The following is a 16238-nucleotide window of genomic DNA, read 5'->3' as shown; positions in this document are numbered from 1 at the left end:
ACATCACCGGCCGCCCCGACATTGTCAGCCCTAACAATTAGAGAACCTTAAGTCCCAAAAGATGAGCAGTCATAAAGTCGATAAGGCTCGCCCCATCGAGTGAGTATGTCAGTGAGTATGTTAGTTTCCTTTCTCTCCCCGGTTTTCATTTTCTCGATCCTAAGTTACCCTCCATCACCTTCAACCATACCATCAGAGAAAATCCTATAAACAAAATGTCGAGATTGTTGCTTGCTCTCAAAGTTGCTATAGGCCTGCTTATGGTCGATTCGGTCATCGAACTTGCATTTGTCAGTAGCATGGTCGCATGGTTGCATCGAACAGCTAGCAAAGGATTCTTGTTCAACTATGCCGGCTCAACATATCATCTGGCCGGCGACCCGGTCCATATAATGACTGACCAAGGGCATACGAGTAACGGCGCCGCTGGAACTGCTTTCGTTCTTATCGGGTTAGGTGGCATACTCGCATTATTACTTCGATCTCAGAATAAATATGGCGGGCCAGGAACCTTCGCACGATTTATATATTACCTCTGGGTATCGATAAATATTCCGGCAATCCTCCTTACCACCGGGGCACTCGCCTATGTGTTCGCAGTTACAAACGCGCACGAGGGGCAAAGCATCGATGTCCCATTAGCTACCACTCTCGATGGTAGCAAGTACCCATTGGAATTCTGGACGCCACAGAATTGGTTCTCGGCTGTTCTTCAGCTAGACCTAGTCGACGCGAGAGACGATATAGAAAGCTACGTACGCGTCATGAGGGGGTGGCAGTATAACCTAATTCCGATGTTCATCGTTCAGCTTGGCGTTACTATTCTTGCGGTATGGGAATTCCTCGGCTGGCGAAGGCATGAGGCCTTTATTCGTGGAGAGAAATAGTAAAAGATGGTATTAGGTCTTTGGTGCCTTTCGTGTTTGGAGTTTAGGTAGTTATGATGAAAAAAAGAAATCTGGCAAAATGTCATTATCCTTCCGTTAAAATAAAGAGGGATACTTTCGGGGTTATAAGTTTGACTTCGTCATTTATTAAGAGCCTAGCTACACTCATTATGTTCTCATGCTGGGATTCTATACAGCCATCACTGGCGCGCCATTGGTACATACCTGGTACCTAAGGTATTTAAGATACCCTTCATATTTGAGATATACAAGTAGCAAAAATAATAAACAGAATTATCTTGACATTTTCTTTTATCTTAACAACTCGGTTAGTCAGATATTATTAACACGGATAACCAATTCAAGTGTCTATAGACATTGTCGCTTAACTGCATGTAATGTAAGTTAAACATTAATATAGAACTGAGTTAGACATGGATATTTGGACTTGGAGAGCCTCGATGAATACTTCTATTACCCAACTAACCCCACATTCTCTCTCCCTAGGCACTTCGTGATACAGCACTAATAAGACCCACAAGGCTGAAGAATAGTGATACATACAAATTAATTAATGTACTTAGTGTCACGATTAGTTGAAAGGTGGTACTAAAGGAGGTTGATGTTAAACCTAGATGCTATAGACTTACAACATCCGAATAAATAACTTCATATCGACTTCCGTGATATGTAGCTCGCAATTTAGCGCGCGGGGCGGCTCAGGGGTACGATTCATGGTGCAGACGGTGGCATGTCGCGAATGACAGGGATCATCGTGTACGTTGTGTACATCGTGTACATACGTAGCATCAAGTCCCTTGTTCCAAAGTCCCTTGACCGTATTTCCCCTTACTTTTTTACCCCTCCGTCATCCTTTCATTCCTCCTCGTCAGCAAGAGGCCTCTCAAATACCCATATAAAATTCGTTCAATTCGTTCAGATCTTACCAATAGTTGCCTTTTGATCCTATCAACCTTTTACAAAATATAAACAGAAATACGTCGTCGTGATATTTTAGATATTGGGGTCTTTTCGTACCGAACATGTCCAGCCAAGATTACTACGGTGGTGGTGGTGGTGGCTATCCACCATCCCAGAACCAATACCCTCCTCAAAACTATAACCCTCAACAGCAACAGTATCCGGGTCAGAGTCCTCCTCCAAATCAGTATCAGCCTCAAGGCTGGAGCCATGACAACAATCAATACGGCGGGCAGCAGTACGGTGGACCACCGCCGTCACATACGCCGAACTCCTACGGATCACCGCCTCCGGGTCAGTACTCGCCTTATCCGCCGCAACAACAACCTTACGGTGCACCCCCACCACAAGGGAGCCATTCTCCTTACCCCGGCAGCCCGCCTGCTTACGACAATCGCTCCGGCTCGGCGCAGGGCCAAGCCTACCCACCGCAGGGTTACTCGAATCAATATCCTCCTCAGCAACAACATCAACAACACCAACAACCGCCGTACCAACAGCAGCAACAGCATCAGCAGCACCAACAGTACCCTCCCGGACAACAGGGTGGCGACTACCAGCACGACCCCAATACTGGTGATAGGGGACTAGGGTCATTAGTAGGAGGCGTACTTGGGGGTAAGCATGGGGGCGGCGCCCCACTAGCAGCCATAGGCGCAGCAGCAGCCGCGCATTACCTCGGTGGTTCTTCTCACGGAGGCAGCCACGGAGGCCACGGAGGTGGATATGGAGGAGGCCATGGCGGAGGACACGGGGGCATGGGTATGGCTTCAGCATTCGCTCCCGCTGCAGCATTTGCTGGCGCCTATGGCGGTAGCAAGATACATAAGAAGGACAAGAAACATAAAAAAGATAAGAAGCATAAGGGTCATAGCCGAAGCAGCAGCTCGAGCAGTGGAAGTAGCCGGAGCAGTTAGGTGAAGCCAAGGGGATAGGCATAAGATATACTAGACGAAGCTTGGGTGAATGGATAGGGGTCACGGTTTCGTAACGATAAATTGGATTCAAGCTTTAGGATCTAGGACATCTAGAGCCTGAGTCTTTCATCACACTGCCATATAATGCTTCGCCAAGCCTAAGATATTGAACCACTTTTGATTACGATTTTCGTGGAGGAAAACGTTGCTACTATCGAATCCAGATGTGACAAGTTCTCTTTTGACAAGTACTATTTTGGTAGGTTAAGCACCCCTATGCAAATACCAGCTCTTATTGATAAATTGTTAAACAGGTAAATCATGTATGTTAACCATCACAGCCCTCAGCTACCGACTAATCCCACATAAGGCCTCCCTTGCCATACCTCAGGTAAGAAACTAAAGTATGTTCAAGACCTCGCACATCCACCCCCGCCCACCGTCATCATTTTTCTTAGTATTAACCCCATAATCCCCATCTCCATCACTATCATGAAGTTCCAAATACTCCCGCGTACGCAATCTCATCCACTGCAGACGCTCCAGAATACGAAACTGCAGTACAAAGCGCTTCTGGCGCGCGCGAGACCAACCCGGCCGCATGTCCAGACACAGACATAGCAGGTGTGCGAAGAACCGCGGCAGCAGGCCCTTGTGCTGTCCCCCGAACAGCTCGAGCCGGTCTGGCACGATGGAGACCTGCTGGTCGCGCGCGTTGTTCATGTGGAAGAGGGCTATACTCATCACGGCGTAGATTGTATGTCGCGGCGGTACTATCAGAAAAAATAGACGGCAGTGTTAGTGATGTCGAAAGTAATCAGGTGCTTATACACGTAAATAGGAAGGGGGGCTAGAGACACCTACCAGGACTCCGCAGGGTCTCTTCCATGTGCTCGCAGATATGGTATACAGTCCGGTAGCGAATCCGGCTCATGAAGTGTTCTCGCGAGCCCTCCTCGTCGATGAACCCCGGCGCCTTGACGTGTTTCCAGAATTCTCGGATATCCTTCCTGCGCGATATCCTATCTACGTGATACGTGTCGTGCCAGGTGAGTTCGTCCCACTGTGCACACATGTTTCCGTTAGCTAGTGATAGGCAAATCGGAATGTGGATATCAAAAGTCATTCAGGGGTAGAGGAGTCCACCTTACCTCGCGATCCCAGATACTAATCGTATGCACGCCCTTCTGCGAAGTATTCTTCCGGTGGATCCGGTGCTTGTGTATGAAACATATAAAGCGGTACCGCGCGGGAAGAGAAAACTCCATCGGTTGATTACTAGGACCACCATCGCCTCTGTAGCGTATAGGCTGCCACCGCCGCTTCAAGTCCTGGCGTATCTCGAAATCTAGCTGGATTTCGGGGTAATTTGGTATCAGATCGTCCTTTTTATTGAATCGGACGGGCGGGATGATGGTGATCGGGTAGAAATACGCCCATGGCCGCTCGCCGTCACTGTCGGTCCTCTGGTTGCAGTTGTAGGCGTTTAGTGCGAGAGGCACTGCCTCCAGACGCGGGTAGCTACCCCGAGCTAGAGACTTAAGTACAGCTACCAGATCGCCGAGTTCCTCGTCGCTTAGGTCTGGGATATTCCGATCATCGTCGCCTAAGTATAGGAACGGTACTGGCTTGATCGGGAACAGATATGACGAGGACATTGCGCGTATTGTCTGTATTTGTACCTTGCTTAAAGGGGTTCAGTTTCTAGTTGGTTGCTCACGACGGTAGAGCTCCAATAAGCTAAGTCGTACTAGCAGATATATCTTGTCTTTGGGTAAGGAGTTATAACCATGATTATCTGAAGAGAATATTATTCTAATAGTGCCTAACGCCAGGACCAGAAGATTCCAACCAGCAGCCGTTCTGAAAGTCAGGATCCCGCCATCTTATAGGACTCAAAGAATTCTAGGTACCTCGTTTCATATGCAAACCAAGAGATGATATCTCTTATCTTAATATTCTAGAGGATTCCGTTCGAAGATATTTGTTCCTCTTCCCTATAAGATGTAAGACAAATCAAAGTGAAGCAAACACGACGGGCTTAAGACTCATACTTCCGCCTGGTGACTCTAACTTGGTGAGGATAACAGGTAACTATGACTTCTCCATGTCACTCACTTCTTCTATTGGTATCTCATCTACTATCAAGGCTCCCGGGAAATAATATGAACATCGGATATTTGAGAAATAAGACTCGAAACATTCCTCTTTATCAAACTATCAATAGTTGAAACATAATAATTACATTATTATCTCTATATGATACAAGTTCATGTATTCATCATAAATGAAAATCTTTCTCATGTCCCTAGACACCCCGTCCCGCAATGCATTCAAACGACTGCTCGATCCATGATACCCTTAGCCAAACCATTCCTTGAAAAGCAACCAAGCATAGAACCTTTAGGCGCTTGTGTATATAGAAAAAACCAAAAACCTTCTCAAAAACATAATACTCCCTCAATCAATCCATCCAGACACGTCCAGCTCCCTCCACCCGCCTCGCTACATGCAGGCGGGGGATCGCATCCCTCAACAAGCTCAATTGGCGTAGACGTCAAAAAGCCCCGGCTCCCGATGAACACAGACAGAAGAATCAAAGTGGCACTTATCGCACCAGTGCTGTAACTCGCGTTGTCGCTGCAGAGGCTCCGGGTCCTCAGTGTCAAGCGGGTGCACCTCGAGGGCGGCATCAACCCGCACTCCGCTGCTCTTGAACATCATGCCGATTGCTCCCCAGCGAGGTAAAAGCGTCTGATCCAGACGGCAAGATCTATCATGCTCGTCAAAGAACTGCAGGTGAGGGTCGTCCTGGTGACATCTCGCGTGCTTGAGCTGTCGGATGAAATTTGGCGACGGTCGCAAGGTGACCTCCTTCAAGTTCTGGAATCCCAACCCGCTGGCTACGTGCAGCGCCAATTCAAAAAGGCACGGTAGGAAATCTGGTGTGACGTCGTAGAGCGCGAAGGACTCGATGGAGGGGGGCAGCATGTTGATTAAGCGCATCTCGTCGCAGAAGCTGCGTTCATTTTCGAATCCCGGACACGCGTTGAACCACGGCTCCCAGAGAGTCTGCTGCGTGAGAGTAACATTCCGAAGATTAGGAAAGCCCTTTAAGTCATTGACGAAGTTATGTACGAGATCAGACTCCAAGGCAGGCGGGCGTGGATGTAAACCCCATCTCCTGACAGAGAAATGCTCGCGCATGTCGATCTCGAGCGTTTCTAACGATTGTCTTGTCAAAAGCAGCCTCAGGACAGTTACAATATCCCACGGGGAGGCATCCGATATCCTCCTGTGAACATCTCCAGGACGCGGACCTTGCTGCAGATATATGCTGTGGTATCCCGAGCGGTACACGAAGGTTCTTAGCTTAGACGCGCAGTTCTTAACTACATTAAATAAGCTATCGGTCGAAAGCCGGCAGGATAACAGGCGGATGGTGTGAACTTGTTGCAGGAAGATGGGTCGGCTACACCTCTCCATGTTCACGAACTCGATTACTTCGGCCCCTGACGAGTAGCGGGTGTTGCGCCAAAAGTTGCCTATATCAAGGGACGAAAGGATGTCCGAGTATCCCACTAGCCTGATCTGTTTAACGGATAGAAAAAACGATAACCGCCCGAATGAGGGAAACAGAGGCTCGCAAGTGATATATATATCATAAGACGATAAGTTCGGGAGATTCGCGAACAAGAGATACAGCAGATTCGCGCGGCCCCTGTGGATTATATAGTTGTGCCTCGCATCAGCTTCTGGTACCTGGATGAGGCTAGCATAATAGTAAAGCGGAAGTACAATCCCCAGCCTCGGTGCCTCTGCGCTAAAGGTCTGAAGATGGTGTTCTTCAAGTATGCCATTATGATCCGAGGGATGCAGTCTGAATGTTGTCTCGTGTGATGCTATATCCGGATTCCGAAGAATGGTGTCAATATAGGGAAGGAGCCCATTATGGAACGGATGTCCTTTACATTTGGTCAGGAGCCGTGCCGCACTTTTGTATAACGATCTGCAAGTCAGACTCAAGTTAACTAGATCCGTAGCAGATTCGCGCGCGGCATCATAGTCCCGGAAGGTTAAGTAAGGTGGTAGAATATCCGGTAAGAAGTATTCGCATATATCATCGAGCAACTCCCTCGGAAAGTTGAGCAGTAGGACCGGGACTTCGGCCATAATTGCGTGTGTAGATACTTTAGGCACCTAGGAGGTATTTATATATACTAGGTACCTAAGTAATATACATCCGGAGATCAATATATGCACGAAAGGAGAATAGCAACTTTTGAAATAATATGAAATCAAAGGCTAAAGATTTGGATATAGCGAGTGACACATGCTAGGGAAAAAGGGAAGAAAAAGAAGAAGAAACATATCCCAAGACCTATTTATAAGGTAGGTTAGGTAGATATGGTTGAGGTTGATAATCTGTTGAAGAGGTTTAGAGTTGGATAGTTGCACGAGTACAGCAAGTGTATAGCAAATACAAGAGCTTATACACCTGTCTAAGGGGCCATAGCTCTGTACATTTTATTCGTTCTCAAGCTATAGAAAATGTATGAATTATAAGAGGTCGAAATTACCCCTAGTTGGTTACTTTTGGGTCTAAGTGTTTCTATAGTTCAATATTTCCCCTTCAATAAAAAAAAAAATCTTCAAACTTATAGGCGCTCAGATGTGACATAGAGTTTAAGTACATTCATAACTCTATACTACGTGCACGTATGTACCATATGAGTAGGTATGCAATAACTGTAACAATACCAACATATAGGCATAATACCTTACAGTTAAGTACAAGTATAACCCGTGTATTACACAACTTCCCACAAATACTTGCGCCGAAGCTCTATCAATTCTGGACCGTGCTTCTTCTCAAGCCGCTCTCGAGCCTTTACGCGCTTCCTCTTCTCCTTATCATCCTTTGGAGGCTGGTTCGATATCACCAACTCTAATGCATCATCATCGCGCTGTGTCCAGACCCCATGGGTCCTCTGTGGCAGCTCTTCACCTCGCTTTAGTATTTCCATAACCTGGCCAGCATCACCGAGGCGCCATGTCGTAGCCCGTAGCGATTTGAGCACTATCCCTCTCGGATAGCCTAAAGAGCAAAAACGATCGATGATATCTTCTGGCGTTTCTTTAGGCGGACTTAAGCGACGTGGCGGCTGAGACCGCTCTAGGCGTGAGTGTTGCATATCTTCTCTGGAGGCTACTACTGAAGCGGAAGCACCGCCACCAGGCGGTGATTTTCGAGCATAAGATTTCGGCAGAGAACGGCGCTTAGGTTTCTCTGCACTAGTAACCTTTACAGAATTATCGTTGCTATGACCAGTAGTTGTTATTTCTGCCGCCTCGTCATCGGAATCTTCTCGGAAAGGATTTCGGACTAATCTTTTCGGTGTAGGGGTTCCTTGATTGGCAATCCGAGTTCCAACCTTGGGCGTAGGTGACGCATCTGCAAGGTCTAAAGATATCGCATCGGACTCTTGGTAAAGCTGCTGCGACGGAGTGATATTGCATTGTGACTCCATCTCAAAATTTACCTGGGTTTCGAAGACTGGAAGCTCAGGGTTTACATCTCGAGATTCGTTTCTTTCAGTTATCTTGCTCATAGCACGCTGGGTCGACCGCCTAGCGCTAAGACTTGTGCCGTTATCAGCTTGGGAGCGAAGATCAGAAGCTAGATTCGCATGATCGGGAGTAGATGGAATCTCCGTGTCCCGATTGATTCTTCGCCGCTTAGGTGATGGCTGTGGGTATGTATGATCGGATGGCGATTTATGTGTGTCAAATGATCGCTTTAAAGAGGGCATAATTGGTGGTGATGATGGTAAAGGTTCTTCATTGTCATCGTCGTTCGTATCGGCATTGGAACTCTCCGAAAATTCTTCAAAAGCGGCAATGTATTCCTCATAAGCGGCAAGATATTTCTCGTAACAGTCTCTGACCTCATCGTGAACAGTTTCATACTGAACCCAGTTTAACCCAAGCGTTTCCGCAATTTGTTGCCAGTCGCGTTCACTTGGATCCACCTTCTGAGAGGTGACAGCTTCCCATAAATCCCAAAGTTCGAATGTACGCCCTTTTATCGTGAGCCAGTGTACAAATTCGAGATTTTCACTTTCCACATATGCCCGGTAATCGGAAAGGAATTGCTCCTTCATAGACATATCACTAGAAAATGATTGATCAAGGTCGGCTGATAGTTCTTCTGGTTCCTGTATAGGTGCTTGGGGTATTGTCCGAACTTCGGCGTCAAGGTTCTGGTGTCCTTTACCTTTATTAACTACGTTATCCTCCGATGGACCAGTAACTACTGTCGGCACTTCACCTACGGTATGTAATGAATGCGTCGAACTTCGTATTCGAGGGCTCCTTAGCGACGTTGTTGTGTTGTGAGGCCGTGAGGCTTCTATTCGCGTATCTAGTGCTTTTGGTGTCTCTTCGGGCTCTTCTTCTGGTTCTTCTTCAAGTTCCTCTTCGGGTTCCTCTTCAGCAGGCCGCGTGATAAGTCTCGGTTCAAGTACCTTAATCCAACGAGCCCTCCATGATTGCTCTGTATGATGCGGGAACTAGACAAGGTTAGCAAGAAACGACGTAAAGGCGGTATGAAACCTACATCGTTAGCGAGATCGCGGAAAATCTTCGTCCCTGCAATTGCCTTGCCCTGACGTGCGCATTCCATGACGCGATGAATGAGTAACTTATCGTCCTCTTCTGTGAATTGCACCCGCCCCCGAGTAGCGGCAGCATTCCGAGTAGGCACGCGTCTCCCAAGAGATCCAGGAGTCTTGGGAGAGGCATGGGCCAAAGCATCAGCCGTTCGCCTAGTTGTCGGAGTAGACGGTGTTCTATCAGACTCTTTCGGCTGAGGGAGATATTGCAAAATTTTGACCCATCGATCTCGCCACGACTGATAAGTATGATGTGGGTACTAAGTTATTTAGCTTGTTGTTAACATATATATAATGTGAATATAATTAATGCTTACCTTATCTGCGAGCTGTTTGTAAATTGCATTCCCTAATACTAACTCGCCTTTTCTCTCGTTACTAGCAACCCATCTCCTAAGGATCAGGTCATCCTCGGCGGTAAACTTGGTCCTTGTAGTCTTCAGAGGAGCGGCCGAGCCAGAAGGTCGAGGCCCACCCTGTTTAGTAGGCTCACTCTGTTTAGAAGGCATACATAAGTAATTTTCGGGTTCCTTCAGAACTCCAGCTCTACAAGACTCGTCGATCCACTTAAAAGAATATGATCCAGGTGGACAAGCATTTTTCTTGGCGTGGTCGGCGATCAAATAATCGGCATTCTTCTCGAGAGGAACTACCTGGCCCCCGTTGTTCTAAATTGTGTTAGTATAAATAATGACGGATCAATGAACTGTATATTTCTACCTGAATCATTTGAACAAAATGGAGTCGCTGTGGCACACGATGTCCTACCCAAAAACGCATGCCGCTAAACAGGCCATTCTGAGAAGGGTTTTTACGGGCTATGGCCCCTTCGTAGACGATAGGGGCTGACATCCGGCTAACTCTCACTTAACCTCGTAACTTCGGAGAATTGAATATGGTCTTGTGAAGTGCAGTATAAGCGTCGATTAAAGTAACTTCCACCCGAATAGCTTAAAAATAAGTTGATAACCGTGGGGAATTAAATATTGTAAGTTCGTAATCCTGTTATTTTGATAACTTCCAGGGGTTTGGCTTTCATAGCGAACGCGTGTATGTATTATGTTCATTAGGCAACGTTGGGTACGTTTTCCGACAACATGGGATCTAAAATATAGCAATAAGAGATGAAGAGGGGTGTATCCGGGCAAAGTAGACCTTTTATTGTGGTATAAAAAAAAGGTCAGGCTTCAGTTTGTATAAAAAGTCCCGTGAATAGAGTTTCATAAGACGCGTGATGCGGATCGCGATTTCTCAGTTGCGCAAGTACTTTAAATCCAGTTTGGGGATAATCTATCGATAATCATGTGGGATTTAGATTCTATGCTTATTTCGGGGAGTTTTTATTGATTTAACAGATAATAGCCTCAGTTTATCATAACAAAAGCGGCTGAATGACTTAAGCACCGCCTCAACTTACTGACCAATCAAATTTCAAGTTTACCTAATCTACCCCATCTACCTAGGTAGGTACCTAATGTACCTGCAGCACGGGCTGACAGCCGCGACAGGCCCTCAATCATATCTTTTATTAGAACCTTAGAAGTCATACACGAACCACGTACCACGTACCAGCTGACGAGCGCGTATGTCGCTGACCGAAATTAAACAAATATAAACACATTTTATTCTATTATATTCCTTTCATCATAAGCTAAACAGAGTCAACTAGCCGTAAATAATTCTTGTGACCTTTTATCATCAGCATTTTACATACATATCAGCTTTTATGAAATGAGTCTGTATCGGCACCTGTTCTTGCACCTGATGACTTGGCCATGAAACCAGTTCGAAATATCCCTTTTTTAATGTTCGATTAACGCATATATCACCTACTATCATCATCTCTTCCGATCCGTAACAATGGGACCCCTTACTAGGATCTCCCTGGCCGTTCTCGCCATCTGTTTTATGGTCTTTGTCGCTTTTTTCGGCAGACTACCGGCTCTAAGGTATGAGCGCAACACACGGGCCAACTATTAAATATGTCATTTAATAGTATAACTACCTAGTAACTACCTATTCATTACTAACTAATTACAATCCTATTAGACATACTCCGATAGCCTGGCTGCATCGCGCAATATGGGTGTATATACCAAATACTATTCTAAGCCTTGACCAGCGCCTCACTTCAGGCCGTCTCACCACGACGTTGGGTAGATTTGGCACTTATGTCATGTACGACCGACACCCAACAGTGCTCATTTTCTTCATATTGCTACTATCCGTGGGCGAGTTTATGTTTCTACCAGGAGTATGGCCGCGCTTAAGCCCCCTTCATAAGACCCTAGGAAGCATATCCATTATCTTACCGTACCTGTTCTTATACCTTTCCGCGGCTGGCGATCCGGGTATCGTTACCCCCGCTAATCACTCCCGTTACATGTCGCACTACCCGTACGATTTTGCGCTTTTCCGGCCGGGTCAAACGTGCCGAACATGTGGGCTATTGAAGCCCGCCCGCTCTAAGCACTGCTCCGTCTGCAAACGTTGTGTTCACAAGATGGACCACCACTGTGTCTTCATTAACAACTGCGTCGGCTACGGTAATCAGCATTATTTCATCCTCCTACTTCTATCAACCGCCGTCCTAACTTTGTATGGCGGTATTCTCGGCCTTGGTGCAGTCGCCGACGCAGCGCGCATGCGCAATAAGTCGTTCGTGATGTTCCCGAAACCAGCAAGTTGGTCCTGGCACGAATATTTAATGGTTCTCACCGTAGGCATCCAGGACGACGTGGGCGTAGGGTCCATCACGCTACTCTCGCTGATGACGACACCTCTGGTTTGGGGCCTTCTTGGATATCACATCTATCTGATTTATTGCGGCACAACTACTAACGAGAGCATGAAATGGCAGGACTGGCAAATGGAGATGGACGATGGTTGCGCGTTCAAGCGTTCTCTGTCACTTGACCGTGATAAAAACCCGCGTCACGAGGCAGCCTGGACGCGATGGCCCGTCGACGCAGTCCAGGTAATCGTACGCACAGAGGACGGCACGCCGCCGGATCCGAACATACCTAATGGCGTCGGCGAGTGGGAACGTATCTGGCGCTTGCGCGATGTTGAGAATTTGTACGACCTCGGCTTTTGGGATAACCTAGTCGACGTCTTCGTGCCCAACTACTCTTTTCGACGGGTAGATGTCTCAGCGGCAGATCTGGAGAGGGGTAAGAGGAGGACCAAGAAGCCTCCTAAAGCCCCGCGAGCATCGAATTTCGTAGCTGCCGCTACGTAATTGAGTCATACTGGTATGAAGTAAAATATGGTTGAATAGAATCAAGAGTTGTGTTCGATATGTCCTTATGCTACCTATATGTGTGTGATCATAGTAGAGTATATTATATACAGCCATCATGTTAGACTCATAACGGGTACCTATCTAAGGTAGGTTGCCCATATGTCGCTATACCCGAGTGCAAAGCCAACCCAAAGGTCGGTCCTTTATACTGGAACACCAACATTATCCCCACCTAGAATTTTCCTGAAAATGCCTTGGCAAATTTGGCTTCAAACTCGTCCACCACCACTTTCTCTTTTTGTTTTGATTGTTTCTTACCGGGGTTATTCTGGCCTTTTTGCTTCTTCTTATTAGTTTGTCCTGAAGATGGTGGCGTGATATTTTTCGATTCCGGTTGCGTTACTAGAGCCTTAAATGCGTCTGGAGTCATAAGTTCATTTTTCTGTTTCCCACTTTTGCCCCTCGATGAAGGAAAGTCAGTGGGCCATTCTTCTTCATTGGCTTTTTGTTCCCGTCCTCCCTGTGGGTTCCTCCCTGTCAACCTCTTCTCGCGTATCTTTTCTGACCTAGCTACATCTTCAGGGAAGCGCTTCTTCAGGATATTATGCAGTTTTTCATCCTGTCTGCCGAGGATGTTGCGTTTTTCCGGTGCAGGAGGTAGACGTCTATCATTCTTCCGCCGCATATTTCGAACATAGCTGCTGGTCGTGTTCGTAGCCCTGATCTTTTTCATGAACTCATCTAGGATATCAACCATCTCCTGTGAATCTGGTTCCATATTGCGTGGGTCTTTCATCCTACAGCTGTCGCTGTGGAAGCTTCGAGCCTGGGGTTGGGTGATAATCCTCGAATGTAAGGAGCTAAAAATACCTGATGTGATTCCATGACGAGCCTCATGCCCCCTTCCCGCAGCCCATTCTAGTTTAGAAGATTCGGAGTTATCTACCTTCTTGGGCAAGGAATCCTTTGGCGCATACTGTAGGTCTTCAAACGAGATAACTTTGCCAGACCACTTCTCGTTTTTTTCCGAGTCCGGTCGGTTAGTTTCTATCAAGCCGGCTAAACGAGCCACAGCAAATCTCGCATGCAATGCTGTTGAATGTATAACAGCAGCATCTCTCGCACCAAGAGCAGTGACAAACACATCTCTGTCTAAATTCCAATTATAATTCTCTTGTGACTTTTCAATGTCGAGAATATTGTCCCGTAACTTGGCACATAAATCACCCAAGGCGAGTAGGCCACCTTTAACCTTATCCGCCTTGGTGAGAACGATGGAAGTTCTCATATTGACAGAGCTCAATAATTGTAAACACTGTAAGTCCAGCTCCTTGGGCCCAACTTCAGCATCGATTAAGATTATGGCTCCTTTTACGCCTATCCTCTTGGTCAGGTATAGGGTAATATTACGTCCCCAGTCTTCCAAAGAGGCGTGTCCGTATCCAGGCATATCCACAAGATAAAAGGTATGAGTTGGGATATCCTCTTTGCCTTTAAGTTCGGCAGTCCACGCGGCAATGTCTTTCGGCAGCGGTGCCGGTCCAAATCCGTATGTATTCATCTCTCTAGTTTTTCCAGCGTGCTTGCTAATACGCGCCAGCGAGTTTTGACTTCGTTGACTTCGGCCAGCAAGAGCATTGACGAAAGACGACTTGCCAACATTAGATCGGCCGAGGACACAAACTTCAGGGATGAGTGTATTCTTCTTGAGCTTGTAGAAATCTGTCTCTCCATATTGGAATGTGGCCGGGTTCCTAGTGAATAGGGTACTTAGTCCGGAGAGGAGAGGCTCATCGGGAGTTGATCGCATGTGAGATGTTTTGCAAAGTGTTTCGAGCGAGACATTGTCGACGCGACCTTGTCGGGAATCGGGTATATAGAATGCAGCGGCTTCATCGTAATTCCAAGCGGCAGTAGATCTATAAGCCTTCAAAGCAAGTCTGGCCTGACTTGGTCGTATGCGTGGAGGGGCCCCGATCACAGCGAGTCGCAGAGAGGGCGGCATAGCCAGAAAGGCGTTAAGTTGGTTCGACAATGACATTTTGCAGATTTGCTCAATTTAGGGTTGTCGTATATATAAGCGTCGCTATAGGTAAGCTACATGACGGAATATAACATGGGTGATATCCGTCTATATCACAACATGAGGGATCGCAATTGATCGCATGGAATACAGACGAGAAAAAAAAAAGATTGTATGTGGCGGCGATAAGAAACTTCAGATTGAAAATAATTTAGAGGGGTACTTTGGTACATAAAGAATCACTTCAATCTATGAATCCCGCTATAATCCGTACGTACCTGCATTATCTTATCGATCTTATCGCAGCAAACGACGCAATACATAGGTAAAAAAAGTCCCCGATGTCCCCCTGTTAAAGTTAATGTACCTAGCTGCTAACATCTCGCATCAGCATCATTCAAATAATTATCCAAGATACACATACCTAGGATCAGCATCTCCCATATTTTTACTCTGCCGGCATACTCCCAATCACCATGTCGAAGCCGTCACAGTTGCGCTCCCTCTATCGATCACTCCTTCGAGAACTTCCTCCCAAACCACTCCCATCTTCTTCTTCGCAAGTCCGTTCGCCTTTACATCAACAATTAAGACAAAGCTTCTCAAATGATCCACCTCACGAGCACGTCGTCGCCCAAGCCGACCAGTTAGTACGGTATCTTCAGGCACAAAGGCAATATACGACTCTGCTAGAGCGATATAATCCGGGCATGGGTATGGATGAGGAAGAGCGCGTCAGACTGAGTGCCCGTCGGGTCGGCATGGATTTACCAGTAGAGTATGAGAAGCAAGACAAGAGCAGTTGAAGTACATGATCATAGGAGGGGAAGTTTGCGGAACATTGCCAATTCGCCTACACAACACCACCATGAATCTCAATTAGAAACTCGGCTTCCAAAGATGTCTGGAATTTCCCCGACTCTACACGCTGAGCTTTGCGAAGAGCTACATGTTATGCGAGCATTTAATACGATAACAGGTTGGAATTTTTCATAGAATTGGGCGACACTACTTGAATTGTATATACAGTGCTCAAGTTATGAATCCTCGGCTGTCAAGTTCTAAACAAGATTTTGCGTCAAGGGCAGATATCAACAACTACAAATAAGTTTTATACATAACTTAACACATAGGATAACTAAAATCACAAGGGTCATTTTATTAGGGCTTATGCCCTGTAACAATCTTACAATGTAGGTCATCTTGATTCTTATGTGTTTTACTTCTTATTACTCCTATTCAATTTCAATAGCCTCCGGAGTAACCTTCTCAAAAAAGTCCACACAATCTATAGTTGAATAAACACTTGTCTTCCCCGTGTTGCTCCTGTCCTCTTTTACTCGACTGTTAGATCTTGTATTGATGTGGAATAGACCCAAACATGTAAATCGCGTACACAAATGAGTCGCATCGCAAGGCATCGCGCGGAGGATGAGACCAAGCGGCCCACGCCTCTTCAATCCAACGCAGTTGCCAATCTCAAATAATGAGACCTCGATTTCGCTCAATTCC

General features: G+C 46.5%; 8 protein-coding genes across 8 annotated transcripts; 4 read left to right on the top strand and 4 right to left on the bottom strand.

Annotated features, from left to right (window-relative positions):
- Positions 1 to 215: 215 nt before the first annotated feature.
- On the top strand, positions 216 to 887 carry GL218_08330 (uncharacterized protein; the record flags this gene model as incomplete). Its single annotated transcript, XM_033585130.1, has 1 exon — positions 216 to 887. The coding sequence occupies one exon, from the start codon at positions 216 to 218 to the stop codon at positions 885 to 887; it is 672 nt and encodes a 223-aa protein (XP_033440744.1).
- A 1043-nt stretch (positions 888 to 1930) lies between these two features.
- GL218_08329 (uncharacterized protein) lies at positions 1931 to 2785 on the top strand (the record flags this gene model as incomplete). Its single annotated transcript, XM_033585129.1, has 1 exon — positions 1931 to 2785. The coding sequence occupies one exon, from the start codon at positions 1931 to 1933 to the stop codon at positions 2783 to 2785; it is 855 nt and encodes a 284-aa protein (XP_033440646.1).
- A 399-nt stretch (positions 2786 to 3184) lies between these two features.
- Positions 3185 to 4443, bottom strand: GL218_08328 (uncharacterized protein; the record flags this gene model as incomplete). The annotated part of the gene is made up of 3 exons (XM_033585128.1): positions 3185 to 3558; positions 3650 to 3848; positions 3937 to 4443. The coding sequence occupies 3 exons, from the start codon at positions 4441 to 4443 to the stop codon at positions 3185 to 3187; spliced, it is 1080 nt and encodes a 359-aa protein (XP_033440647.1).
- An 883-nt stretch (positions 4444 to 5326) lies between these two features.
- GL218_08327 (uncharacterized protein) lies at positions 5327 to 5992 on the bottom strand (the record flags this gene model as incomplete). The annotated part of the gene is made up of 1 exon (XM_033585127.1): positions 5327 to 5992. One exon carries the CDS (start codon positions 5990 to 5992, stop codon positions 5327 to 5329), a length of 666 nt encoding a protein of 221 aa, XP_033440644.1.
- A 1604-nt stretch (positions 5993 to 7596) lies between these two features.
- Positions 7597 to 10311, bottom strand: GL218_08326 (uncharacterized protein; the record flags this gene model as incomplete). Its single annotated transcript, XM_033585126.1, has 4 exons — positions 7597 to 9357; positions 9405 to 9719; positions 9777 to 10127; positions 10180 to 10311. 4 exons carry the CDS (start codon positions 10309 to 10311, stop codon positions 7597 to 7599), a joined length of 2559 nt encoding a protein of 852 aa, XP_033440645.1.
- Positions 10312 to 11319: 1008 nt separating this feature from the next.
- Positions 11320 to 12700, top strand: GL218_08325 (Palmitoyltransferase SWF1; the record flags this gene model as incomplete). Its single annotated transcript, XM_033585125.1, has 2 exons — positions 11320 to 11408; positions 11509 to 12700. The coding sequence occupies 2 exons, from the start codon at positions 11320 to 11322 to the stop codon at positions 12698 to 12700; spliced, it is 1281 nt and encodes a 426-aa protein (XP_033440642.1).
- Positions 12701 to 12935: 235 nt separating this feature from the next.
- GL218_08324 (putative GTP-binding protein EngB) lies at positions 12936 to 14744 on the bottom strand (the record flags this gene model as incomplete). The annotated part of the gene is made up of 1 exon (XM_033585124.1): positions 12936 to 14744. One exon carries the CDS (start codon positions 14742 to 14744, stop codon positions 12936 to 12938), a length of 1809 nt encoding a protein of 602 aa, XP_033440643.1.
- Positions 14745 to 15202: 458 nt separating this feature from the next.
- Positions 15203 to 15532, top strand: GL218_08323 (uncharacterized protein; the record flags this gene model as incomplete). Its single annotated transcript, XM_033585123.1, has 1 exon — positions 15203 to 15532. One exon carries the CDS (start codon positions 15203 to 15205, stop codon positions 15530 to 15532), a length of 330 nt encoding a protein of 109 aa, XP_033440640.1.
- Positions 15533 to 16238: the final 706 nt, after the last annotated feature.

This window comes from Daldinia childiae (genome assembly GCF_008694065.1).
Source record: "Daldinia childiae strain JS-1345 chromosome Unknown Scaffold12, whole genome shotgun sequence".
NCBI lineage: Eukaryota > Fungi > Ascomycota > Sordariomycetes > Xylariales > Hypoxylaceae > Daldinia > Daldinia childiae.
Note: the sequence above shows the minus strand (reverse complement) of the source record. Positions and strands in the feature narration are given on the sequence as shown.